The sequence below is a fragment of the Canis lupus genome, chromosome 11, assembly GCF_003254725.2.
Source record: "Canis lupus dingo isolate Sandy chromosome 11, ASM325472v2, whole genome shotgun sequence".
Lineage (NCBI taxonomy): Eukaryota > Metazoa > Chordata > Mammalia > Carnivora > Canidae > Canis > Canis lupus.
The window spans coordinates 2,582,074-2,608,496 of record NC_064253.1 but is presented as its reverse complement, the minus strand read 5'-3'; the positions used below and the strand labels follow the sequence as shown (position 1 = coordinate 2,608,496).

The 26,423-nt window shown below is 46.5% G+C and overlaps 1 protein-coding gene across 1 annotated transcript in view; it reads right to left on the bottom strand.

Annotated features, from left to right (window-relative positions):
• The window catches only part of ADAMTS2 (ADAM metallopeptidase with thrombospondin type 1 motif 2), a 224,564-nt gene that overhangs the window by 32,412 nt on the left and 165,729 nt on the right, over nt 1-26,423 (bottom strand). The window contains exons 6-10 of the mRNA XM_035697210.2: nt 23,149-23,305; nt 15,774-15,879; nt 15,027-15,170; nt 14,489-14,621; nt 13,072-13,185 (exon numbers count right to left, since the gene is read on the bottom strand). Of these exons, the coding sequence (XP_035553103.2) occupies nt 13,072-13,185; nt 14,489-14,621; nt 15,027-15,170; nt 15,774-15,879; nt 23,149-23,305 (654 nt within the window). The remainder of the gene's footprint in view (nt 1-13,071; nt 13,186-14,488; nt 14,622-15,026; nt 15,171-15,773; nt 15,880-23,148; nt 23,306-26,423) is intronic.

The window sequence follows — 26,423 nt, the reverse complement described above, 5'->3', positions numbered from 1 at the left end:
CAGTCTGGGGCTACAATTTGACCCTGGGAAGGGCAAGTCACTGGCACCTCCCAACTCACAACACTGTCTTGCAGAAAGTCAATTCCAGCCAGCAGAGCCAAAAGAACTAGGGCTCCCATTGCTGGGTGAAGATTCTACCCCAGATATAAGATTCTACTCCAGATGTCAGGCTAAGAATCCTAGACCTGGACAGACCTTTCCCTGGCCTGCTTGTAGGGCAGAGGTCCTGTCTTAAAAAGAAAAAACCAAGAAGAGTAGGGACTACCATCCCCACTGACGGACCCACCTGTAGCCAGGATGCCACCCTGTGAGAAGTGGGCCACACTGCACCCTAGTCCTAGTGCAGTGGAGCAGTGGTCTTCCCAGAGGCAGAGGCAGAACAGCCAGTTCCATAGCTTTCCCTAAGGGGACCAACTTTATTTGGAACAGAGTTCCAAATCAGCAGCTAGTGATTTGGTGACCAGTAGGGGCAGAACAGCCAAAAAGCCTACCAGGAAAGTCAGAGAAAGAGACAGAGAGAACGTGGTTAACACCCCTGTCCTGGGGTGGGAGTTGGGGGCTGTGTGGTCAGGGTGCGGATGCACAGGCCCAAGGCTATGACCTCCGGTGGGCAGTGTCAATGGCTGCACACTGCAGGTCAAACAAATATAGTTTATGCAAACAATGTGACCGAGTCACTAAACAAATAAACAAGCAAACAACAGCACAACAACGTCCAGGGCATCAATATCCAGAGTCTCTTCAATGTATTGTCTCCAATGCCCAGTTTCCACCAAAATTTCTGACATGACATGAAACAGGAGAGTGTGATCCACACAAGGGAAAGTAAGCAGGTGACAGAAATTACCTTTGAGGAGGCCCAGATGTTGAACTTAGCAGGCAGATTTCAAAACAGCTATTATAAATATGCTCCAAGAACAAATGGGAGCCATGTCTAAAGAACTGAAGGAGAGGAAAGGACATTGTCTCACCAGATAGGGAACATCAGGAAAGAGAGAAAAACTACTACAAAAATGTAAACAGAAATTCTGGAGTTGAAAAGTTCAAAAGCTGAACGATAAGTTCACCCAGGGCTCAGCAGTAGATCTGAGTTGACAGAAGACAGAGTCCAGAAACTTGAATACATATCAGTCACGATTCTGCAATCTGAAGAGTGGAGACAAAAAGGAGTGGGAAATATTCAAAGACATAATGGCTGAAAACTTCTAAAATGTGATGGGGAAAAAATTAACCTATATACCCAAGAAATTTAACAAACCCCAAGTAGAATAAATGCAAAGAGATCTGTACCCAGACACATGATAGTCAAATTAATGAAAGACAATGAAAATGTCCAAAGAAGTAAGAGGAAAAAGACTCATCGTGTATAAGGAAAGCCCAATAAAATCAAGAGCTGTCGCTTAATCAGAAATAATGGAGGCCAGAGGCAGTGGTGTTAACCAAGGATAATCAATACAACTATCTCTGAACAATGAAGCTAAAATAAAAACATTCTCACACAAACAAAAACAGAGAATTTATGGCTATCTGATTGCCTCATAGGAAAATACTAAAGGAAATTATTCAGGTGAAAGCAAGTGACACCAAATAATAATCCAAATCCACATGAAATAAACAAAGAGTGCTGGAAATGGACAATTTTTTAGAAAAACACAGACTGCCAAAACCACTTTAATAAGATGTGGAAAATCAGAGTAGACCTATAATAAGTAAAGAGATTAAATGAGTGTTTAAAAACCTCCCACAAATAATATCCCAATCCCCGATGACTTTCTTAGTGAATTCTACTGAACACTTAAAAAAACATTGATACCATTCCTTCATGAACTCTTCCAAAATATGGGAGAAAAAAGAAATTCCCCAATTCATTCTATGAGGCTAGTATTACCCTGATACTAAAACCAGACAGAGATACTGCCAGAAAAAAAACTGCAGACCAATATCTCTTATGAAAATACACAAAAATCTTCAACAAAATCCTAGCATACCAAATCTAACCCATATGAAAAGATTATATACCACAACCAGGTTATCCCAGGAGTGCCAGGTTTAATATCTGAAAATCAAGCAATGTAATAAACCATATTAACAAAATAAATAACAGACTGTATGATTGCCTCGAGACTCAAAAAATGAAATCTGGCAATCACCAACATCCTTTCCTGAAAACACAGGCGTGCATGTGCACATGCACACACACACACACACACACACACACGACAAGGAATAGAAGAGAACTTTCTCAATCTGATAAAGGACATTGAAGAACTACCTGTAGCTAATATCATACTTAATGATGAAGGAATGAATGATTTCCCCCTATGATCAAGAACAAAGTCAACATTGTACTGGAAGTTCTGGCCAGGAAAAGTAGCCCCCCCCCCCAAAAAAAAGAAATAAAAGGCATCCAGTTTGAAAAGGAAGAAGTAAAACTATCTCTATTTGCAGGTGACACGATTTTACATATAGAAACTCCTAAAGAATCCACTAAAAAGCTATTAGATCTAATAAAGAAACTGAGTGAGATTGCAGGGCACAAGATCAATACAGAAAAACCAATTGTATTTCTATGAAGAGTTTATCCTATAATACAGTGGAAGTGAAATTAAGAATCTATCTACAATAGCATCAAAAAGAAGAAAAAAACCTTAGTAATAAATTGAACAAAGGAAGTATAAAACATGCACCTTAAAAACTAAAAAATACTGTTGAAATAAATTAAATGTCCAAATAAAAAGAAAGATATCTTGTATTTATGGTTCATATTGTTAATATATTGATACTCTAGATTCAATGTAATCCTTTCAAAATCCCAGCTGGAGTTTTGCAGAAATTGAAAAACTGCTCTTAAAATACAGACATCCTTGCCAACACTTGTTATTTCTTGTCTTGGGTTCTAGCCATTCTGACAGGTCAAAGGACTGAATAGCCAAATAAATTTTGAAAAAGAAAAAGTAAGACAACTTGCACTTCCCCACTTTAAAGTCTAACACAAAACTACAAGTAATCAAGACAATGTGGCTCTGTCATAAGGATAGACAAATCTATTGATGGCAAAGAATGCAGAGTCAGAAATGAACCCTTACATGTGGTCAGCTGGTTTCCAACAAGGGTAACAAGATGATATGATTCAACAGAAAGAGAACAGTCAAAAAAAAAAAAGAAAGAAAGAAAGAAAGAAAGAAAGAAAGTCTCTTCAACAATGGATGTCCACATGCAAAAGGATGAGGTCAGACACCTACCTCACACCATGCACAAAAGTCAACTGAAAATGGATCATAAACCTAAATGTAAGGGCTAGCCTCAGAATACAGTACAGAAATATATCTTCTTGACCTAATGGCAATGGTTTCTTAGATACAATACCAAAAGCACGGGCAACAAAAGAAAAAAACATATAGATAAACTGGATCTTACTAAAATTAAAACCTTTTGTGCATAAAATGATACTGTCGTGAAACTGACAAGACAAACCACAAAACAGAAAAAAAAAGGTCACAAACCATTTTGCGCATCCCTTATTGGGATACAAATATATATAAAGAACTCCTATAGATCAATAATAAAAAGATAAATAACTCAATTAAAAATATGCAAAGGATATGAATAGACATTTACCCCCCCAAGGTACATATATATCTTATATATCACACATGTGTGTGTGAATCACCACTAAGCACATGATGAAAAGATGCTCAACATCACAGGTCATTAGGGAAATGCCAATCAAAACCATAATGAGATGACACTTCCTACCCCCTGGGATGGTTACAATAAAAATACAGATGATAACAAGTTTGGGAGAGGATATAAAGAAATTAGAACCCTCATACAGTGCTAGTTGGAATGTAAAAAAGGTACAGCTGCTTTGGCAAGGAGTTTGGCAGTTTCTCAAAATGTGAACACAGAGCTACCGTAAGATTCAGTAATTCCACTCCTAGGTACATATCCAAGAAAAGTGACACATCCACCCATAACTTGCACAGGAATGTTTACAGCAGCATTTCTCGTAACAGCTGAAAAGAAGAAACAATTCAGATGACCATCAACTGATAAATGGATAAATAAAACACAGTATATCTTTACAATGGATTATTATTCAGCCACTAAAAGGAAGAGAGTACTGACATGTGCTATAACACAGAAGAATTTTGAAAACATTATGCTGATTAAATAAAGCCAGACACAAAGGACACATATTATACAATTCCATTGATAAGAAATGTCCAGAAGAAGCAAATCTACAGACACAGCAAGTAGATTAGTGATTGCTCAGGACTGGTCAGGGGTTGAGGGGAGAGAATGAACCAGGGAGAATGCTAATGGGTATGGCACTTCTTCCTGGAGTGACCAAAATGTTCTAAAATTTGAGTGTTGTGATAGTTGCACAACTCTGTGAATATACTGAAAACCACCGAATTGTACACTTCAAATGGACAATTTTATTTTTTTAGATTTTATTTATTTGAGAGAGAGAGAGACAGAGAGAGAGAGAGAGAAGACAAGCAGGGGGAGAGGGAGAAGCAAACTCGCCACTGAGCAGAGAGCCTGACACGGGGGCTTGATCCCAGAATCCCAGGTTCATGACCTAAGCTGAAGGCAGACGCTTAACTGACTGAACCACCCAGGCACCCCTAAATGGGCAATTTTAAATGTGAATCACATCTTAGTAAAGGTGTTGGGGAGCGGGGAGCCAGGTGGCAGGTGGCCTAGGTCTGTGTGTGACAGCTTGCTAACTCTGGCTCTAGCATGTTGAGGGACATATTTTCTTTTTTAAATAATTGGCAATTTAGAGAAGGTATTGGTGGTGTCATAGGAACTTTCACATAATCAAATCTGGAGAAACTGCTATCTAGTCTGTTTCCTGATGTGGATGTCAGGGCATTTCAAGTTTTCTTGGTTAGAGCCTGATTTTAAATGTAACATTCAGTAAGTTGCTATTGACTATTGTAGGGGCAACATTCTGAGCTTTGGATTGTCTTTCATGTTGTCAACATTTCATGTCAAGTCAGGAAGAAGTTTAAATGCTTCTCCCATGTGTTCATCAGATTCACTCCCCTTCATTAACTGGATTGTCAAATATTTCAAGAACCTGTTACTTCCCTATGATATTTACCTTTTCCTCCTAATGAATGGCTGCTTTGGGGTTTGATCTGAGACCTTTTCTTATTACTTTTTTTATTTTTTATTTTTATTTTTTTTTATGATAGTCACAGAGAGAGAGAGAGAGAGAGAGAGAGAGAGGCAGAGACACAGGCAGAGGGAGAAGCAGGCTCCATGCACCGGGAGCCCAATGTGGGATTCGATCCCGGGTCTCCAGGATCACGCCCTGGGCCAAAGGCAGGCACTAAACCACTGCGCCACCCAGGGATCCCCCTTTTCTTATTACAATTAAGTTTCTGACTTCGGTGTTACTTCTCCTGATTTCTTTACTCCATTTTCCCTTTCATTTTCTATTAATTTTTATCTGAATTTTCTTCAATACATAATTTTGAAAATGACAGAAGAAGGTACTTTTATCCATCTATTTGAATCAGAAGCCTGTCATTTCTCTTATTTTATTGAAGCCTTCCAGAACAACTTTCAAAATTGCAGTTAAACTGGCATATTCAAGCTTCATCAACATTTCAAATAAACTTTTTGCATCCCATTTGCACTCAGATTTCTCTCCTGGTCTTTGGGATTTTATTTTAGCACCTTTATATTTTGTAGTACATATGTTGTGAGGCGTGGACAGCTTTTTAACAAGCAGGCCATCTGGTTACACTTAGCCTTTTTAAAGAGACGTCCAAGTAGGATCTGTGTTTAAAGGAGCCCATCTGCAAGACAGACCCCCAAAAGCAAACAAACTATCGTCAGTATGGAAGCTGTAGTGACCTTAGGTCCAGCTGAGGCTCCTTTTGTCCAATGATCAGAGGGGACACACAGCACATACTCCACAGTGACGCTGAATGAGTTGGCGAGGCGGTGGTAGGAATGCCTCTGGACATTATTCCTACCCCTGGACAACTACAGTAACTTAGCTGTACATGAAAGATACTGAGACCATGTAAATAAGCCAATAAGTAGACCTTAAATGCAATTTCTCCTTAGCCAAAGCCACAAAGCACCTATTGCCACTCTAATGCCAGTGAAAGAAGTATGTTGGAAGGGGAGAGGGAGTGAAAAGAGAAGTGATCTTAATTGGCTAGATCTTATGGTTAAAATATACTTTTGCAAAATTTATGAAAACACATGACCATGTGAACACAGGAGGGGTCCTGAAAGGGGCCCTGTGGAAGTGAGAAGCCCGGAGTTTATATATCCTAAGCTTCATGATAAATTTACCTCTGTTCCTCCTCAAAACCTTCTGCAGGGTCCCACGCTGTAGGATTCAGACTAGCTCCTTAGCCTGGTATCAAAGGCCCTGTATGACCAGCTCCCTACTCACCCCTCCTGCTTCATCTCCCACCACCATGCCAGGTGCCTGGCTGCTGACTGCTCTCTGAACAGACCACACTGTCTTTCCTCCCTGCTTTTGGGAATGCCTCTGCTCAGGAAACCCATCACCCCACTTCCTTCCCCCACATCCAGTGCAGTGGATGCCAGAAGAAATCCCCCTCCAGGCTCAGGTTCTCACTCCCCCTAGCCAAGAAGTGTGTTGGTTGCTCATGCTCACAACTGAGTCCCTCTTTAGGACATGCACAGCCAAAGTGTGCTTCCTGTCCCAGAGTCATGCCTCTTTCCTGGGGACAGGCATAACCAACTACTGGTCAAGGCTGGGCATAGCTTCAGAGCTCTGCCAGCCCAGAGCTTTGGGTAGGGTCTCCTGACACCCATATTGTGGCCATATTGCTGTTTGATGCCTCATTCTCCCCATAGATGGTGATCCTCCTGTAAGCGCTCCCCAGAAAGATGGCTGCAATCGGATCTTTGTCTCAGAATCCATTCCAAGGGAGCCATGATGCCACCTCCATGCCCAAGTCACTGCCAGGCATCTGTCCTGGATCTCATCTCTCAGAAGGGCCCTTTCCTGCCTCCCCTATCCCTGTGTACAACTCTCTTCGGGAGGCTGCCTCACTTCTTTCCTCCCTATTTGCTCCTTCCTTCCTTCCTTCCTTCCTTCTTCCTTCCTTCCTTCCTTCCTTCCTTCCTTCCTTCCTTCTTCCTGACACAGACCTCTTGCCCTTCCTTAACCCACCCAGGGACTCCCAGTCCTGCCTTCACACCAGTGTGAGCCCTTGTGAGGTGTGACAGAGGCTGCCACTCTCTGGATTCCCCTTTCTGGGCTCTGGGCAAGTGGCCAATGGCTCCATCATCATAAGGCTGTTACACAGCTGGCAAGCCTGGGGTCAGGCAGGCCTGGCTGCATGCAGGCCACTGGTGACACTGGTCATGTCCTTCCAGGCCATGGTTACCTCATCTCTCACCCCACAGTGCCCCTCACTTAACCATGGAAGGGAGGCGAAGAACCTACAGAAATGCTGGCTGCTGGCCCCCTAGCTGGTGGTACAAGGCAAGGAAGAAGGCCCAGGTAAGAATGAATGTGTCCTCCCAAAACCCATATGTGAAAGCCTAAGCACCAATGTGATGGTATTAGAATGTGGAGGTCTTTGGGGGGTGATGGGTCATGAGGGTAAAACCTCTTTTAAGATTGGTGCCTTTTTAAGAAGATGTGAGAAAGAGGATTCTGCAACCCTCACCAGAACTCAAACATGCTGGCACCCTGATCTCAGACTTCCAGCCTTCAGAGCTGTAAGAAATAAATATCTGCTGTTTAAGCTCCCAGTCTGTAGCATTTTTTTGACAGCAGCCCGAACTGATTAAGACACCGGAGAGTGAGCGCTCCTGCATCTCTGAAGGCTAGGATTGGGACCCAACCTCCATGTCACTGCTGGTCAAGGGAACCAAGGACCAGGAGGAATGGCGGAGGCCAGACAGTGGTCTCCTTGTCCCTGTTGGACACATCGGTCCCAAGTCTGGAAATAGGGAGCTGGGTTCTGACATCCCACACGCCCACAGTGTGAGGAGGACCACCTCCTCCACAGGCTCAGGTCCAAATGAGCAGAGGCAATACACATGCATTGTAGAAAACACCAAGCAAGACGAAAAGAAGGGAAACTCACCCTTAAATCCACCACCCAGAAGCCACCCTTCCAATATTTTGGTTTATTTCTTCCTGAATGGCTGATTTTTATTTTTTTATTTTTTTAAATATGTTGCTTATTTATTTGACAGAGAGAGAGAGAGTGAGAGAACACAAGCAGGGGGAGCAGGAGGCAGAGTGAGAAGCAGGCTCCCCACTGAGCAGACAGCCCAACATGGGACTTGATTCCAGGACCCTGGTGATCATGACCTGAGCCAAAGGCAGACGCTTAACCAACTGAGCCACCCAGGCGCCCTAGGGTTATTATTTTTTACAAACATGTGTAATGTTTTTAAAATGCTTTATAAACATAAGTTTAAATGCCTACAAATATTCCATGCAACAGAGAGGCTTGAACATTTAAAAGCATAAAGTTGCTTCTCCTGAGTGAATTCTGAGACCACAACAGGCTGATGGGCTGCCTCATGGGATAAGTACCATGAGCGCGCTGACGCACCTCAGCAGGCTAGGAATTCTGCTGGGTTGTCTGAAAGCCTTTGAGGCAGGACTGCCCTGTTTCAGAGAAGTGCATGTTTAGCATTTCTGAACCACTGAGATCCTCAACCTTCCTCCACCCACCAGCGTGTCCCGAGCAGGGAGCTGTGAGGATAAGTGACTTGGACACTTACTTAGGTGACCTGCTGGAGGGAGAAAGGATGGCTCAAGGTCCCATGTGAGGAAGGACACCCAGGGCTCGAACTCCCAGGTACAGATTCTGAGCTATCCCTGTCACTATGTCTGCCTGCCAGTTCTCAACTATGCAGGGAAATAGGAAGCTTTATACAGGAGCATTGCAGGGCATTTACATGGGGCACGTGTTTCTGAAATGGAATTCGCGAAAACTGAGGGTGGGTATCACTTCCCCAAGATGCCACATGCAAATGTGAGAGCAAATGGGGGACTCTTTCCTGCCAACAGATACACTGAGGCAGGAGTCATTTTTGACCTCCTCCCTGGGCCTGCATGACACCCTCTGCCCTGACCCTGTGTGAGCCCACCAGCCTGGCCTGCAGAGCAGAGGCACCTGGGAGTGCCCCCTGTGCTGGACCTGACCCTGCTCCACAGTATCCTGGGCATGCCTGTCGCCAGCAAACTGAACAGGGAGAGACAGAAGCTGGCTATCACCATGGCCTCCTGGAGAGCCATGTGGGGTCACTATGTCTTTTGTTTTCTGGATTCTAATGCTTTGACACCTAAAGACCCTAAAGTGCCTGCCCCTCCCAGGATTAGCCAATCTCTAGAGTAATAGTAAACAACTCATACAGTAGTGTGATTTTTAAATGCAAACCAACCAATCCAGGGTTTCCTCTGTCAGACTGTCATTCTCAAGGCCAGCATTCCCTGCTGGAATCACCCCAGAGGCAGGCACCAGAGGACTAAGGGCAGTCCCTCTGGCCCACAGCCCACTGATATTATATGTGTAACATTGGCCAATTCTAAGCCTGCTTATCCTGGGTCGCCTGTTCCCTTTTTTTAAAAAAAAATTTTTAATTTAAATTCAATTTGTCAACATACAACACCCAGTGTCATCTCATCATGCGCCCCTCCTTAATGTTTATCACCCAGTTACCCCATCTGTCCACCCACCTCCCCTTCTGCACAGTCGCCCCCACCTTTTGCCCCCTGACCCATCCTGGTGCTTCCACACGTGGCACCTTGTAGCCCTTCCTTTCGGGATCTGTGAGAAACTGTTTTTTCACTGGCAATCATCTTCTGGTCTGTTGGTCTCACTCCACCTCAAATTTTATATTAATATGCTGTATTTTAAAGCACCACCCTTCCCCATCTCATCTGCCCTCACTGGCCTTCCTCCCCAGGCTCCTGCTCTGTATCATCTCCCACCTGGACTTCTCATCTCACTTCTCCCTACCTTTGCGGCTTCAGTGGGGTCAGTGACAGGGAAGCTTGAGTTCCCTGACAGGCCACTCCCTGGCCCCATCCTCACTGCCATGTAACAGCTGTCTCTTCATGCTCATGGCTAACCCTCACAGATGGTGAGGTCGGAAGGAGGCAGAGGAGGCGGACACATGTGATGGATGTGAATGGATGAATAAATACGGATGTGAGATGACCAAGCAGCTTGATGCTCAGGCCTACTACCCACTTCTCTGTCCAAGGGCAACATGCTCCCCTCTCCTCTCTCAGCCAAACCCATCTCTTGATCTCATGGGAGAGCTCTGCACCACCGGCTCTTGCTCTTTCCTCACCACCCTGATCCTCTCTGCTTCATCTCTCTGAGGCATGGGGCCCTGAACCCCAAAGGTGTCGCAGACCTCCCCTGCCTACCTGGCCCCCACTGTGTCTGACCCAGGGCCAGACAGCAAACGAGCATGAAACCAAAAAGTGGAGGGCAGGTGGTTCTTGTGTGTGCTCTCTCCAGGTCATCCCTGTGTGTGGAATATAGATACGGATTGCTCTCTTTGGGAGATGGTGGATAATACATGAAACTGAGTAAGAAGGAGAACAATCTGGCTGGGGAGGACAAGAGGGGACAATGCGCTTGGGATGAGCTGCTGGAGAGTATGCACGATAAGGATCCCAGGTCGCCACACTGTGTCCTGAGCCTGAACTCTGTCACCCCCTACTGGGGGCCCCCCGGAGGGCAGCTGACTCATCATAGCCTTCATCCCTGAGGAGTCCTTCATTCCTGTTCCATCCTCACTCCCTTCTCTCCTTGCCCTTGTGGCTTTTCTTTCTGGAAAGGGAAAGGTAAGGGATGGCTGCCTCCCAAGTATTAAATCACACAGTGATGAGTAGCATATTAAATGATAACAAACACACAGAGGCAGAGGAGTCTGATAAGCCCCCAGAAAGTGCCCATGCTTCTCCCCCTGCCTCTCCACCCACAGCTTCACACACCAAGAATTCCTGATGTGGGACAGCTTTCACTCTGTGCTCTTGGGAACCAGGGCAGGCTGAGCCCAGCCCCAGCTCTGCCCCCAAACACATTCAGCAAAGCTCTACTCTTTAACAAATAAAATATAATTGTATTTACTGGGCTAAATGAATAAAGGATCATGCCACCAAAAAGAATGAATGAAGAAATTAAAAAAAAAATGAATGAAGGGCAATGGCCAGGTCAGTGGTTTCTGTAAGAAGCACTCTGGCTATATCTGTGCACCTTCCTCACCAGACTGCCCCCTCCCCGCCCCACAAGAGAAGGGAGGGCAATTGGCATTCCAGAAATGCAGGCATTTCCTGGCCCACCTTCTCCCAGTGGCTGGGATCCCTTGGTGGTTACACTTGTTCAGGCCAGACTCCTGCTCCATCTGCCTTCTGCCTATGCAGGGTGGAATGGCCGAAAGTGAGGACCGAGGGTGGGGTGAGAAGCCATGCTGAGCTAGGCTCAGTCCCTAGTTCAGTGTCTACTGAGCTTGTCACAGGAGCTGTGGCAAATGCTTCCAAGCCCCTGTGCCCTCCATTGAACTTCTGTGGGGAGGAGGGCTATATGGTCAGTTCTGGCTTTATGAGGTCCCTGGCACATTACTAACAACATCTCACCTCCAACTTCTAACGGTTCATGGAGTCTGGGGGCACGGCTCAATCACCTAGGCTCACCCTGAAAAATACCAATTCCCAGATCTTCAAACAAAAATTTGTACACAGATGTTCACAGCAGCACTATTCACAAGCACCAAAAGTTGGAAACAACCCAAGTGTCCATCAGTGGGTGAACATATAAACAAACTATCATCTAGCCACACAGTGGAATATTACTCAACCATCAAAAGGAAAAAAACACTGATATGTGCTACAGTGGATGAACCTTAAAAACACAAAAGGCTATATACTGTCTGATTCTGCTCCTCTAGAATTCCAGAATGGGCAAATCCACAGAGACAGAAGGGCAGATTAGTGGTCCAGGGGGCAGGAGACAGGAGGGGAGCAGGGAGTCACTGCTTAATAGGCTCCCCTTTTGTAGTGATGAAGAAGTTCTAGAACTACCTAATGATATGGCTGCAAGACACTGAATATACTGAGAAGTCACTGAATTGTATAACGCGGTTAAAATGGCAAATATTATGTTGTACAAATTTCACCATAGTTTAAAAGATAAAAAAACAAAAACCAACACAATTCCCCATCCTCATCTCAAACCAAAATCTGCAGGGGTGAGCCTGGGAACCTCTATCTTTAAGGTCTATCAGGAACTAAAATTAGCCAGAATTTTAGACCTGCGTGGAAGAACCTCATGCCCAGATGGCCTGGGGGCCTTGACTTGGGGGGCCTGATGTTGGGGCCCGCGTGCTGATGTGCACCCCTTGCACTCCCCACTCAGGTCTGGGGCTTCGTGGGTGGTCATGCAGGTTTAGGCTCACCTACATAAGCTAGCCCGCAGCAAGCGACTGACTGAAGAGCAGGCACGCGATCTTATATGAGCCTATGGGAATCAAGCCCAGAGTTTTGGCTGAAAAGACATGGTGAGAAAAGCCCACCTTTTGTCAAGCTGCTGGAGGATGAGGAGTGGGTCTGGGTGGCTGGCAGGTGCCAGGAGCAGCCATGGAGCTGCCTCAAGGGACAATGTGCCCATCAGGGGGCATACACGGAGGCCACAGGGATGGAAAGGCGAAGCCTAATGCTGAGCCTTGGGACCCGGTGGCCAACAGCCTCCAATGCTGGCCTTAAAGTGAGGTGACCCACTCACTCACAGTGTCCATGGGGGGAAAGAAGGCTGTGGGAACCCTGAAACTGCTCCTCAGATGAGGGGGTTCCCAAGCTCCTCTTGAAGCACAGAGAGGAGCTGTGGGACACCAGGTTTGCTCTGAAAGAAAAACTAGTGTGTTGCAAGTAGAGGGGTGCAGAGAGTCTGGGATGTCACGTATGCAGCATTATGAGAAAGGAGGCAGGGTCCCCTGAGAAGGCCCCAGGCCTCTCCCCACCCGTGCTGCAGTGCCTGTCCCTGGAGCCCGTGCATATCACACGGCCTGCCCTCTGCTCCGACTCACCTTGCCAGGTGCACACATGGTCCCGTCCAGGGGAGGGCCCTTCTTGGTCTTGCAAAAGTAGGGGTTGTCAGGGTGGCTACACCACAGCTGCTTGCAGGGGTCGAAGGTCCGGAACTGGAAGAGAGTACCAGCAGCTCGCCAGGCTGCCTCCCACTGCAGGGACCCTCCAGGGGCCTCACCCTGTCCCCCAGGGTCCTCCTGGACAGGGCGGAGTCAGGCACAGCTCGGCTGCCCAGGACAGGCCTGTGTGGTGCCCTGAGCTCCCCGTGATTCTGAGGCTGGGACAACCTCCAGAATGCAGCGGCTGCTTCATGTCTCTCCGGCAGTGGGGCATCCCCAACCCCCAGGCTTTGGCCCCTGCACTTGTATTGGAGCCTGGACAGACAGCTGGGAGCCAGTGTACCTGGCAGGAAGGCTTCGTGGGCATCCCTCTGGCCTGGGTACGAGTGGCAGGGAGGGGCTGTCACTGCAGGGCCTCAAGGACACCTATAGACCCTGGGCTGAGGACTCTACCTCCTGAAGCCCTCCCCCCTGTACCTGTCTTGCTTCAGCCTTGGCCTCTGTTCCCTGGACGCCACAGTCACCTCTTCTCTGGCCTTTATGCTTGCTATATCCATAGCCCTTCCTCCAGGTTGTGCCTGAGGGATCCACCTGAAACTCAGACCTGGCCATGCTACCGCCCTCTTTAAACATTTCTAGAGCTCCCTGTGGCAATGAAAATCAAGCCCACCAAGCTCTTTAGGCAGCTGTGCAAGAGCTTAGACCACTTGCATCAGTACCCGAGTCCACCACTTGCTTGCTCTGTGGCCTTAGGCGTGTTACCTAGGTCCTCAGTTTCCTCATTTGTAAAATGGGAATACTTTGTTTCCTCCCTTCCTTCCTGCAGTTGAGAGCAGCATTAGGTCAGATGCTAACAGACAGTAATGCTCTTGCCACACTGCCTTGGACAGGGTGGGCCCTGATCAGCAGGTACAGTCAATTCTGATGCGCGGGTTTCCTGCTGCTGGCTCTGCCCTGGCACCAGACCCCAGTAACAAGTGGTTGCTCCTCTCTATGCTGTTTCCTCACCTCTAGATCTTTGCACGTTTGATTCCTGCCTTCTGGAATGTCCTCTCCTTCACTCAGCCTTTACACTCACTTCTTCCTTGGGGAAGGCCTCCCCACCTCTGCAGGCAGCACAGGGGCCTCACCAGCAGCCCTCCCCCCACCCCTTGGTGACCTCCCAGTCACAGCCCCTTATTACTAGGACCCCATCTGGACTGGCCAGGTGGGCACTGGGGGCCGGAGCCAGTGAGAGGCAGCGGGTACAGAGGGAGAGCCTGCTCCGTCCTGCCCTCAAGAGCCATGCCAACCCCAGCCACCTCCTAAGAAGCTCGCCAGACAGGGCAGGGGTCCCCAGAGGCGTTCTGACACTCACCGCCGTGCACATCATGTAGCCCAGGCCGAAGTCAAAGCGGCACTGCTCGTTCATGGAGTAGTGCAGCCCGGGGAGCTGGGGCAGCGCCGGCCAGTCGTGGGCAAACGGGTCATCCCGCAGGCAGTCATAGGAGCTGTGAGGGGACACGTGGGTGCTGCAAGCAGCCTTCAGGGGGAGCGTACAGCCCCTGAGGCAGCTCTAGGCCCTTCTCGAGCCATGGGACGAGGCCCATTGCACACTCCAGCCCTCAGCCCTGTTGCCTCTCTCTTCCTTGATGGGAGCCACCCAGGGACCCCATTAAGGGTGCTGCTGCATTAAGGGTGCCCACTTTCCATCCAAGGCCGGGCCCCCTAACCATGGGACCTCGCCTGCCACAAACACTAACCTCCTGGCTCTCCCTTCCCTTCCCCACACCTTAGGCTGGAGGACTGAACCTGAGTTCGGGTGGGGCCCAGGCACATCGGGGGCACCTGCGCCCCAGAGCTGAGCCCAGGGCCCAGGCTATAGGGTGGTCCTGCGGACACAGGACGGTACTCACTGCAGGTAGCGGCTCAGCTCCTGCTGGCTGCAGCGGGACCAGTGGAAGCGATGGAAGGCCGCCTGCACCAGGGGTGCCATGATGCTGCCCAGCCGCACCTCGTCGCCACAGCGGTTGCCCTGCCCGTCGTGCTCCATGCCCAGCCTGCGCGGGAAGGGGCCGGGGGCAAGGCAGCCTCACTGGACCCTCCCCTGGGAGGGCTGCACTGCCAGGCAGCCAGGGGGCCACCCCAGCCTCCCCAGCGGCTCCCCGTGCCTTTCCTTTCTCTGGTCTGCCCTGAGCCAGGCTTTCCACCAGCTGGGTCCTGAAAGCCAGGGCAGTGTGGGAGCACACGGCAGAGGCCCGAGAACCTCCACACATTCAGCAGCATGTACTCACGTCCCTGCACAGATCCAGCGGCCCTGCGGTTTCCCCAAATTCAGGGGGTGCTTGGGGGCTACATACCTGGATGGAGTTGTGGCTTCCCCACCTCCAGCTCTTTAATTCTGGGCCAGACTCCCTCAAAACCCCAGTTATTCATGTGTAAATGGGGTAAGGAGGCCCCACACCCAGGGGCTTGAATGGCATAATGCCTAGAAGGCCACCAACACCCAACTGGTCTTTTGATTTGTTGCCTCAGTAGAACCTGGACCTCAGGCCTGCTCTGTGCAGTGCTGGGGTCAGGACTTCACATCCCAAGTGCTCCTCATACAGGGCATTTCCCCACCAAGCCATGATCTTCCCCATGCAACAAGTGAAGCCACTTACACATGGCCAGTCTCATGGGCCACCACGAATGCTGAGGAGAAGCCATCCTCGTGGTTCAGAGTGCAGCTGCGGACAGGGTGGCACATTCCAGTGACAGGAGCATAGCCTGGGAGGAGGCAAAGTGCGGCTCTAGCTCCTGGGCCCAGAGCCATGACTGAATGGCTAGGCCCTGGCCCCATTGCCTCCTACCATCCCCAGAACAAATGAGCCAAACCAACTGGCACAGCTCAGGTGACATACACCCCCGGCGGCAGGCCTCAGCCCTGACTGTCAATGTCCACCCTGCAGCCAGGATCAGTTTCTCAGGCATAGGTCTCAACTGCTAGAACTCCCTGCCACCTTGGCAGCTTCCTGCCTGCTGTTCTCTTTCATGCCACCTCCCACCTCCCACTTTGCTGAGTGTCCTTCTGGCCCCCAAGCAACACATCCCTTCTATACCTCCTCCTACTGCCCATAGGAACCCTGGTCCCTGAGCCCATTCCCCCTCTAGAGGGTCTTCTCTGGGTCCTCCGTGGCTTCTCTGGGTCCTACGAAACCCTAGCTAGACCCGCTTCCATAGCAAACACAGGGAGCAGTGAGAGTGGCCAGGAAGCTGCTCAAGGGCAGAGCCCAGGGACAAGAGCCGGCATGCCACTCTGCCCGGCTGTCATGTAGCCAGGATGGGCCAAGAGGACTGAAGAGTAGACTAGCTGCAGACAACGAGGCCCTCATTCCTCTCAGCCAGTGAATCTGCACTCTGGCTGAGGAGATTCTGAGCCACATTCCTTCTGAAGGATTCCCCTCTTCCAGGGGTCTGAGGGAAAGGAGCTGGACATACGCAAGGTACTCCCAGAGGCAGAGGGTGGGGAGTGGGAGTGGGCAGGGGTGGCTGCAGCAGGCCACATCCCTTTGACATAAGATGCCCAAGGACCCCCCCTGCCCTTAGCCAGCCCAGCCCCATCCCCACTCAAGTGGCTTAGAAGAACCACTGAATTCACAGGTAATAGTGAGAAGACACAGTGCATTTTGCCGACCCAGTTACATTATGTGGCCCAAAGTAGTCAGGAAATAGAGACACACATAGGGACCAAGGGGAGGACTGAGGAATGTACTAGTACAGCCCAAGCAGGGGGGTGAGAAGGCCTGCAGGTGGCTGTCCTATGGGACAGCTGATCCCCCTGGGGGCTGAATCTGATCACGGAGTGGGGTTGTTCTTTGGGTGTCTCCAAGGAAGACAGAGGATAGCATTCCCATCAATGAGGAGGGGTAGGCTGGAAAGGGGCATGTGACTGAGACTGCACCCAACACTGAGGAAAACCAGAGAAAAGAGCCTAGCCACTTGCTCCCGGACAAGATAAAGAAGTGCGTACAGAGCTGTGTGTGCAGAAGGGGGTCTCTGCTAAGATATCACCTAGAGACCCACCAAGCAAGGAGCCTCTGCCCTAGGAACCCTGACCTAGCCTCACTTCTCACAGATCCCATGGGGAGATCCCAAGGCAATTTGTTCAAAGGGAAGAAGAGAGAAGAAGGGACAGGGGGCCTGGTGACCCAGGGTGTGTGGGTGCTGGATTTGTCTGTAAAAGCATGGTAATTGAACCACTGTCTTTTCTCCCTTATAATAAACAAGAAAATCTGTATCTTAAAGTATTTTTTGCTCTGCAGATTTTAAGATGATTGCTGTGGAATCAGTGTCCTAGAGTCAAACTTTGAGATCTCTTTGTTCACTGTATGCAAAGCCTGCATGTACATATTCACACTACCTAGCATATTACATGGGTCTTTACAATCTGAAGGTTTGCAAAAGTGTCTTTATATTTTTCTTTATACCCTTCCTACTTATTTTATTTTGTTGTTGTTCTTTCTTTCTGGAAATCCTTTTAGATAAATATTGTACCTCTTGGGTTGAGCCTCTATGTCTTTGTTCTTCTATTTTAATTTTTTTGGATGTCTTTGACTTTTTTTTAAGGATTGATTTATTTATTTATTTATTTAGACAGTGAACGAGAGAGCATACACAAGCAGGGGAGGAGCAAAAGGAGAGGGAGAGGGAGAATCTTAAGCAGACTCTGTGCTGAGTGCAGAGTCGGAAGCAGGGCTCAATCTCACAACCCTGAGATCATGACCTAAGCTGAAATCAAGAGTTGGACACTTAACCAACTGGGCCACTCAGGTATCCCTTCCTTGACTTTTTATTTCAGTTTCTGAATTTTCTATTTTATCCATTATATCTTTAGTTTCATAAAAATTCTTTGCTGTTCTCTAATTATTCCTAGCAACCTGTGCTGGGTTTATGGATGTATTTCCTCAAACATTCTGGGAATGATTACTTTTTTTAAAAGTTCTCCCCCAGTCTCTAAATCATCTCTACCTCCTCTAGAGTCAGTTCTCCAATTTTGTTTTGCATCTTGGTCTTTTTCATGGTATAAGCTTAAAAAAAAATGTCTGGCCATCCTTAGCTGAAACAAGGATGAGGTCACTCTCTAGAGAACTTATGGTGGTTTCTCTCCCTATGGAACAGTTTTGCTCCCCAAAAGGGCTGTCACCTGGACAAAAGCACCAAAAGGGCACTCTGTCACCTAGCTCACTGCTGTAAGGCTTGCAGGATGCTAGCAGCCCCTCAAAATGAAGAGGCACCAACTCTAAGTAGGAGCCTTACTCTGGGCTCAGCAGGATCTGGAATTACATTCTGTGTTCCCAACTGAATCCTACTGTGGTGCCAATCTATGTGGCAAAGAGGACAGCTGCAGTGCCAGAGAGATGTTTTGTTAATATAAACTGATTTGGGCTCTGATCAGGGTCACTCAGGAAGTCTCCCTAGTTATGCAAATATGAGCAAGTGGTCAGCAGAAAGAAGCTAAAGGTTAAAAGAGTAGAGCAAGATGCAGGGCAGTAAGTATAAAAGTTCATGGCCAGTAAAGTGGTGGATGTAATGAGCATGTACATTATATAAATGTATTTTTAAATGATTTTATTTATTTATTTGAGAGAGAAAGAGAGGGAGAGAGCACAAGCAGGGGGAGCAGCAGGCAAAGGAAGAGGGAGAAGCAGGCTCCCCACAGAGCAGGGAGCCTGATGTGGGACTCGATCCCAGGACCCTGGGATGATCACCTGAGCCAAAGGCAGATGCTTAACCAACTGAGCCACCCAGGTGCCCCTAAATATACTTATTTTTATAAAAGAATCACTAGAACAATCAATCAGAAACTAATAAAAATGAGTATCTGTAGAAAATGGGAATGGGGTAAAATGGGTCCACTCTTCTGAATATATTTTTATATAGTTTTTAAAAGCTGTTTCTTTTGAAGTCTGATATACATCCATAAAAATTCACAAGTCATAAGATACAACAAGTGAATCATCACAAAGGGATCACACCTGTGTAACCACCTCCGCAGTCAAGAAATACAACTGTATCAGCACCACAGAAGGCCCTTCTTGCTGCCTCTAACCACGACATCCTCTCTCAAAATAGGAGAAAGTATTTGTAAATTGTATATCTGATAAGGAGTTAATATCCAAAATATATAAGGACCTCAAACAACTAATAGCAAAAACAAGCAACTCAATTAAACAGTGGGCAGAGGACCTAAATAAACATTTTTCCAAAGATGTCCAGATGGCCAACAGGTACATGAAAAGATGCTCAACATTACTCATCATCAGGGAAATGCAAGACAAAACCACAATGAGGTATCACTCCACCCCTGTTAGAATGGCAAGTATGAGGAGGAGAGGGAAGCCTCGTGCACTGTTGGTGGGAATGTAACTTGGTGCAGCCACTGTGGAAAACCGTATGGAGGTTCCTTGAAAAATTTAAAAATAGAACTACCTGTGATCCAGCAATTCTACTTCTGGGTATTTATCTGAAGGAAACATAAATACTAACTCAAAAAGCTATCTACAGCCCCATGTTCACTGCGGCATTCTTACAATAGCCGAGACATGGAAAGAACCCAAGTGCCCATCAGTGGATGAACGGATATGGAAGAAGATGTGGTGTATGCACACACTGGAATATCATTCAGCCATAAAAAGGAAATGCTGCCATTCACAACAACGTGGAATGACCTTGAGAGCATTATGCCAATTGAAAGAAGTCAGGCAGAGAACAACTACCCTGTGATCTCATGTATATGCGGAATCTAAAAAAAAAAAAAAAAATGCCAAACTCATAGCTACAGAGGCAGAGGGTGAGGGGTGGGCAAAATGAGTGAAGGGAGTCAAAAGGTATGAACCTCTGGTTATAAGATCAGATCTGAGGATATAATGTACAGCATGGAAACAACAGTCACGGTAACTATCTTGTGTATTTGAAAGTTGCTAGGAGAGTAGAACTTAAAAGTTCTCATCACAAGAAAAAATCTTTTTTTTTAAATTTTTATTTATTTATGATAGTCACACAGAGAGAGAGAGGCAGAGACACAGGCAGAGGGAAAAGCAGGCTCCCTGCACCGGGAGCCCGACGTGGGATTCGATCCCGGGTCTCCAGGATCGCGCCCTGGGCCAAAGGCAGGCGCCAAACCGCTGCGCCACCCAGGGATCCCCACAAGAAAAAATCTTGACACAATGTATTGTGGTGGATATTAACTAGACTATGGTGGCAATCATTTCACAACATGTACATATATCCTATCATTATGTTTTACACCTAACACTAAGATAATGATATATGTCAACTATATCTCAATGAAAAAAAATTAAGTTAAAAAAAGGAAGGGAATTTTCCCCCAGTTGGGATATTTGCCTGACCTGATACCATTTGTTAAAGAGACCGTCTTTCCTGTCCACTTCACAATAAATCAAGCGTCTACCCATGGGTAAGTTCAAGTCTGGACTCTGTGTTCTGTTCTAATGGTACATTTGTCAACCCTTGCATCAAAATATACTCTTTACTTCCTGTATTTTTGGGAGCACTGGGCCCACTGCATTTCCAGATGAACATTAGAATCAACTTGTCGGTATCCTCCAACTATTCTGCTGGATCTAAACTGCTCTAGAGTGCACTTGTGTTCTCTTGCAGGTCCGTTTGGAGAAAATTGATTTCTTTCAATAGTGAGTTTCTCTATCCATTAGCATAGCATACTCCTTCAATGATTTCATCTTTTATAACTTCTGTACGCATGCTTTGTAGTTTTCAGGTCCAGATCTTGGATACCTTTTGTTAAACGTATTCCTAGATGTTTGCTATTTTTTATTCTTTTATTATTCTAAGTGGTACTAGTTTTTAAATTTTATTTTTTTTGCTGTTAGAATACAGAAATTCAATTGATTTTTATGTTGACATTATATCCAGAAAATTACTCAATAATGCTAATAATTTACTTGTAGATTCTTTTGGGTTTTCTACATACACAAGCATATTATCTTCAAATGAGAATTTGATTTCTTTCTTTCTGACCCTTATATTTTTATTTATTTATTTATTTTGCCTTATTTCACTGGCTGGGACCTGCACTATAATGTTGAACAGATGTGGTGATACAAGTATTCTTGACCCATTCTCAGGTCTAAAGGAAATACTTTCAACATTTCACCTTTATATATGATGTTTGCTAGAGCTTTTTTTCTGGTAAGTATCCTTTACAACATTTAGAACATTTTTTTCTATTCCTAGTCAATAAGACATTTGATCATAAATGGATATTGATTTTTGTCAAATACTTTTTCTGAATCAATTGAGATGATTCTATAAGCTTTTCTCCTTTGTTCTATTAACTTGGTGAATTACAATGATTGATTTTCGTATGTTAAGCCTTGCATTCCTAGGATAAGCCCAAATTCACTGTCATATAGTGCTTTTTATATATAGCACTGGATTTGATTTGCTAGTATTTTGCTTGGGATTTTGTATATATACTCACGGGAGAGATATGTTTGTTTTGTAATGTCCATCTCAGATTTTGTATTAATATTAGCAGGCCGCATAAAATCCGTTGGAAATAATGTTCCTTCTTTTTTCATTCTGTGAGATTTGGGTATGATTGATATTACTCTTCCTTAAAAATTAGGAAAAATTCTCTGCTGAAGCTATCAAGCCCTGGAATTTACTCTGAAGGAAGGCTTTTAATCATAAATTCAGTATTGTTATTGATATGAGACTACTCAGATTTTCCTTTTTTTTCTCAGATTTTATGTTTTGTCAAAGAATTTGTACCTTGCATCTAAATTAACAAATTTATCAACATCATGATGTTCAAAATACCTTCTCATTATCTTAGTACCTCTTTAAAGTAACATTTGTAATGATGTCTATTTTACACTTCTCATCTTAGTAAATCTGTATTTTCCTCCTTTCTTTTTTAAACTAGCATGGCTGGAGGCATTCCAGTTCTAATTCATGCTTTTCAAACAACCAAATTTTGGTCTTATTGATTTTCTTTACAAATGTTTTCCATTTCTTACACTTATAATTTCTTTCCTTCTATTATTGTTGAGTTTAGTTAACTGTTCTTTTTTGAATTTCTTGAGATAGGCATTTCTATGATTGACTCTTCAGCCCTTTCTTCTAATGAAATAAGGTTAACAAATATCAGTTTAATCATTGTTAGTTACATCCACGAGTTTTGATATGTCATAGTGTCATCATTTGGTTTAAAAATATATTCTTAATTTCTACCATTACTTTTTTGAACCACAGATTACTGATGAGCATGTTGTCTAATTTTCAAGCATTCATAGTTTTTCTAGTTACCCTTCTTTTCCAGTGTGATCTACAATAAGTGTGGCCACACATATTCTGTGCGGTTTCGATCTTCTGTATTTTGTTGAGATTTGCTGATGGCCTCACATAGTCTGCTTTGGTATGGTTTAATGTTGCACTCATCAAAAGTACGTATTCCTCAGTTGTTTGGTGAGTTTGTTTCTTCATTCAAGTCTTCTTTAACCTTAACTATGTTCTTACCCGTTGTTTTATCAGTTACTTAAGAATGTGTTAAAATCTTCAATTATACTTGCAGGCATTGTCAATTTTTTTCTTTTAGATCTGTCAGTTTTATATAGTTTGAATTTTTAAGTGAAAGCCTTAACTTCTAAATGTAGAGAAATTATTCAAGTTTGTTTTTTAAAAATGGGGGGAAGCAAATAACCCTGCCTTGGATCTTGTCTGGTCTCTAGGCTGCCAGCCCCAGGCTCTACTCATTTCACCACCTTTGATTTTTTTTACTCTCCCCCTGAGGGATGCAGTTTCCTGGGGGAAATGGTAGAGGCCCTGGTGGTTTTCAATGAGTCAGGAGATCACCAGCACTTACACAGCCCCTTACTGGCTAAGATGGCCATAGCCTCTCTCTGCCCTGACACCCTTCCCAGCCTAGATTAAGGCTGCCAGAGGCCCTCACCAGGGCCAGTGGTTCATGCCCAGCCTTCCTCCTTTCTGTGCCCCTGCAGAAGTGAGGCTCACCTTGCATGCCCGAAGGCCCGAAGTCCTGCCGTGTGAGGAAGATGGCGTGATCGTGGTACTCATCATGACCTGTGTCCGGCTTCTGTTGGAGGTAAGCCCAGCGGCAGACATTCTCCAGGCTCTGAGAGGGATTCCCAATCTCAATGAGGCTCATGGACTGCAGGAGGGGGGAGACACAGAAGTGAGGGATTAGCATTTGGAGGACCGGATGGGGATGAGCCAGCTGTAGTGCACAGACCCCCTCTACTGGGGGCTTGGTCCAGGTAGCGTTGAGTTCAGTCCCCCTGGGGACCCATCTCTCACTTGGCTCCACTCTTCTGAGCAGATGAAAGGCTCCCCAGTCATACACGCCTGCCTGGGTTTCCACACCCACTGCACACTTTTCAGGTAAGATGTGGTAGCAAGCTCTGAGGTCATCTGAGGCCTCACACAGTCCATCCCACTTAGGCTGCTTCCAGGGTTCCTGCAGTCTATCAGGCTCTTACTCTATGCTGGCCTTGGACAGGAGGCAAATGCAATGTGGACCTCATGTTGAAGAGCTCACAGTTCTGGCAGGATCCAGGGCAGGAGAGATGGAACTCTCAATGTAATGTGCAAGCCCAACAAGGGAAAGGGAGCCTTATGTTTCCCCCTGTTTGAAGGAATTACAGAAAACAACACAAACACAATGGAGGGAAAAAACTGCAGCAGATAGAAGTTCTCATTCAGTCCTCACAACCACCCTGACAAGCAGGAAACTGAGGCTCAGAGAGGTCAAGTAACTTGCCTTTAGTCAAGCTAGGAAATCCTAGTCAGCTAGGAAACCTGAAGATCTATATTCAACCCCTATCCTAAACTGCCTCCCCAAACAAAACATACACCATATTTTCCCCAAAGCAAGGCTCCTAAATAGGGTGTGCTTTCCTTTCCTCTTTGCTGTCCTCATACCAGGCAGTGTATACACTCCTCTCACGACAAACTCCCACCACTGAATAGTTCTCTCTACACAGAGTCCTGAGCATGTGCTTCTCTTTAAGGATCCATCTGTCCATAAAGTAGAGATATTCATTCCTTAGTAGACATGTATGCAGGAAGTTCTGTTTCTGTCCTGGCATTAATACACCCATCAAGCATAGCCACATATTCTTTTTCCTGAATATAAGTAGCAAAATATATAGTAGTCTCATCTGAGTAGATAAGGGTATTGTTGGTAAGCCAGGCTGTTCCAGAAGAAGGAAGAATAACTCATGGCCAGGGAGGACTAGTCACTGCCAGGGTTCTCATGCATGATCCAAGTCAATGACTTACAAGATGGTGCACTAGTTCCCAAGTCCCAAGCACAGAGCACCTGGTAGATAAGAGAGCTTGACATAACGAGATCTAGTGAGTCCTAATGAAGGAAGTCACAGAGTGGAATGAGAGATGTGGGGACCAGAATCTGCTGGACACAGGCACAAAGATGGACAGCCCATAAGAAGCTGTAGCAGGGGAAGGGAGGTGCATTACTGCCCCAATCATGACTGGGAAGAGAGTGTGACTATCTCTGGCCTGTGAGGTCTGAGCAAAAGTGACTTGTGCCTCTTTCTGATCGGAGTATTTAACTGCTCACATGAGACCCTGCAGAGATCTCTCCTTGCTGGCATGGAAACCAGCAATGTTGAGATGGTGGCTGCTCTGTCAACCAGGCCATAAGTGACAGTGACACTGAACACAGAACAGGAGCAGGAAATAAATATCTGTTGTAAGCCCAAAGCATAGCCTTGCCCACCCTGACTGACACAGGAGGGGCAGAGAGAGTGTTGCATCTGTGTCTCATCTAAGCCAGATGCCTGCAGGTCAGCCTGAGCCCCTGCCAGACAGTAGCTTGCCTCTAGAAAAACTTGAGAGGTCCCAGCTCTGAAGAAGGAATCAGGTGAGAGAATCTCCCTTCTAGGGAAAGAGTTCTATGTGGAAGGAGAAGGAAAAGACTCTCATGGGCAGATATGCTTTAGTGCTAGAATTTGGGGCCTGTGCTTTTAGTTTGAGTTTAAGATTGCCAGCCCGAGTTCAAATCAGAGGGAAGTTACAAGCCTGCTAATGAGCACTTCATCTAGGATGCCCACAGAGGCCCCACTGGAGTGTGAGCATACCACTCACAAAGCCGACAGAGTAGTTCAGCAGTCTTGCCAGGCCACCTCCAATGGAAGAGGCTCTGTTTCCTCTATGGCTATGTCTTCCAGCCCATAGGTCAGGAGGTTAGTCCTCATGATGGGCTGGTCTGCCCTCAGGGTCCTAGGGTTCCACACGTTGGGGTAATTCCAGTCCGATTCCCTCCAAGGCCCTGGTGGGCTTAAGTTACATTTGCCTATACTTGTCTGACAATAGCAGCCCAGTCCCCCTCCAGTCAAACATCCCCTCTGTTCATCTGGGTTCAACCCCAGGCTCAGTGGTGGGAGAGTTCAGGCCTGGCTAATCCCAGTACCACATCTTCCTAGTACTGTGATGGCTCAGACTGAACACATAACCAAAGTGGGCCAAGGTATGTGAGACCCTGAGTCAGGAGCTGCTGGTACGAGTTTCCCCCGCCCCTGCCACCACGGGAATAGACCTCACCTGAGGAAGAAGCCAACCCAGAAAGAGAGCAGGGCCCAGACTATAGAAGGGTCAATTCCGCGTCCTCACATGACCACCTGGCTCACCCAGGCCCGAGGTCAGCCTGCTGAGGATCTGTTTGTTATGTCACTATATAACAGGTTATTCCAAACCTGTTTATGGTCTGAAAACCTTCAAACATTTATTATCTCACAATTTCTGTGGGTCAGGAATCCAAAAGCAACTTAGCTGGGTACTCGGGATCAAGGGCTCTCCCAAGATTGCTGGCAAGCCGAGGCTGGAGCTGTGGTCTCATCTGAAGGCTCCCCTGGGGAGGACCAGCTCCCATGCTTCCTTATGTGGCTGCTGGCAGGACTCAGCTCCTCCTGGGCTACAGGACCAAGGGTTACTGCCACACTCCAGAGCACTCACCTACCACAGGCTGCTTCCTCCAACATGAATGACCCAAGAGAAAGCAAGACAGTGCATATCCAAGATAGGAACCACAGTCTATTTTTAAGGGAATCTCGGTCCTGCCCACACTCAAGGGGAGGGGACAATGCCAGAGTATGAATATGAAAAGGCAGGGTCACCAGGGGCCATCCTAGAGGCTGCCTGTCACAGATGCATCTCATGTGTCAATTTGAGCTGTGTTATTATCACTTGCTACTGCAAGTCTTGAGCAACACACTTCCTTCCTCCTTAGGGGACCACGGGGCAGTGGC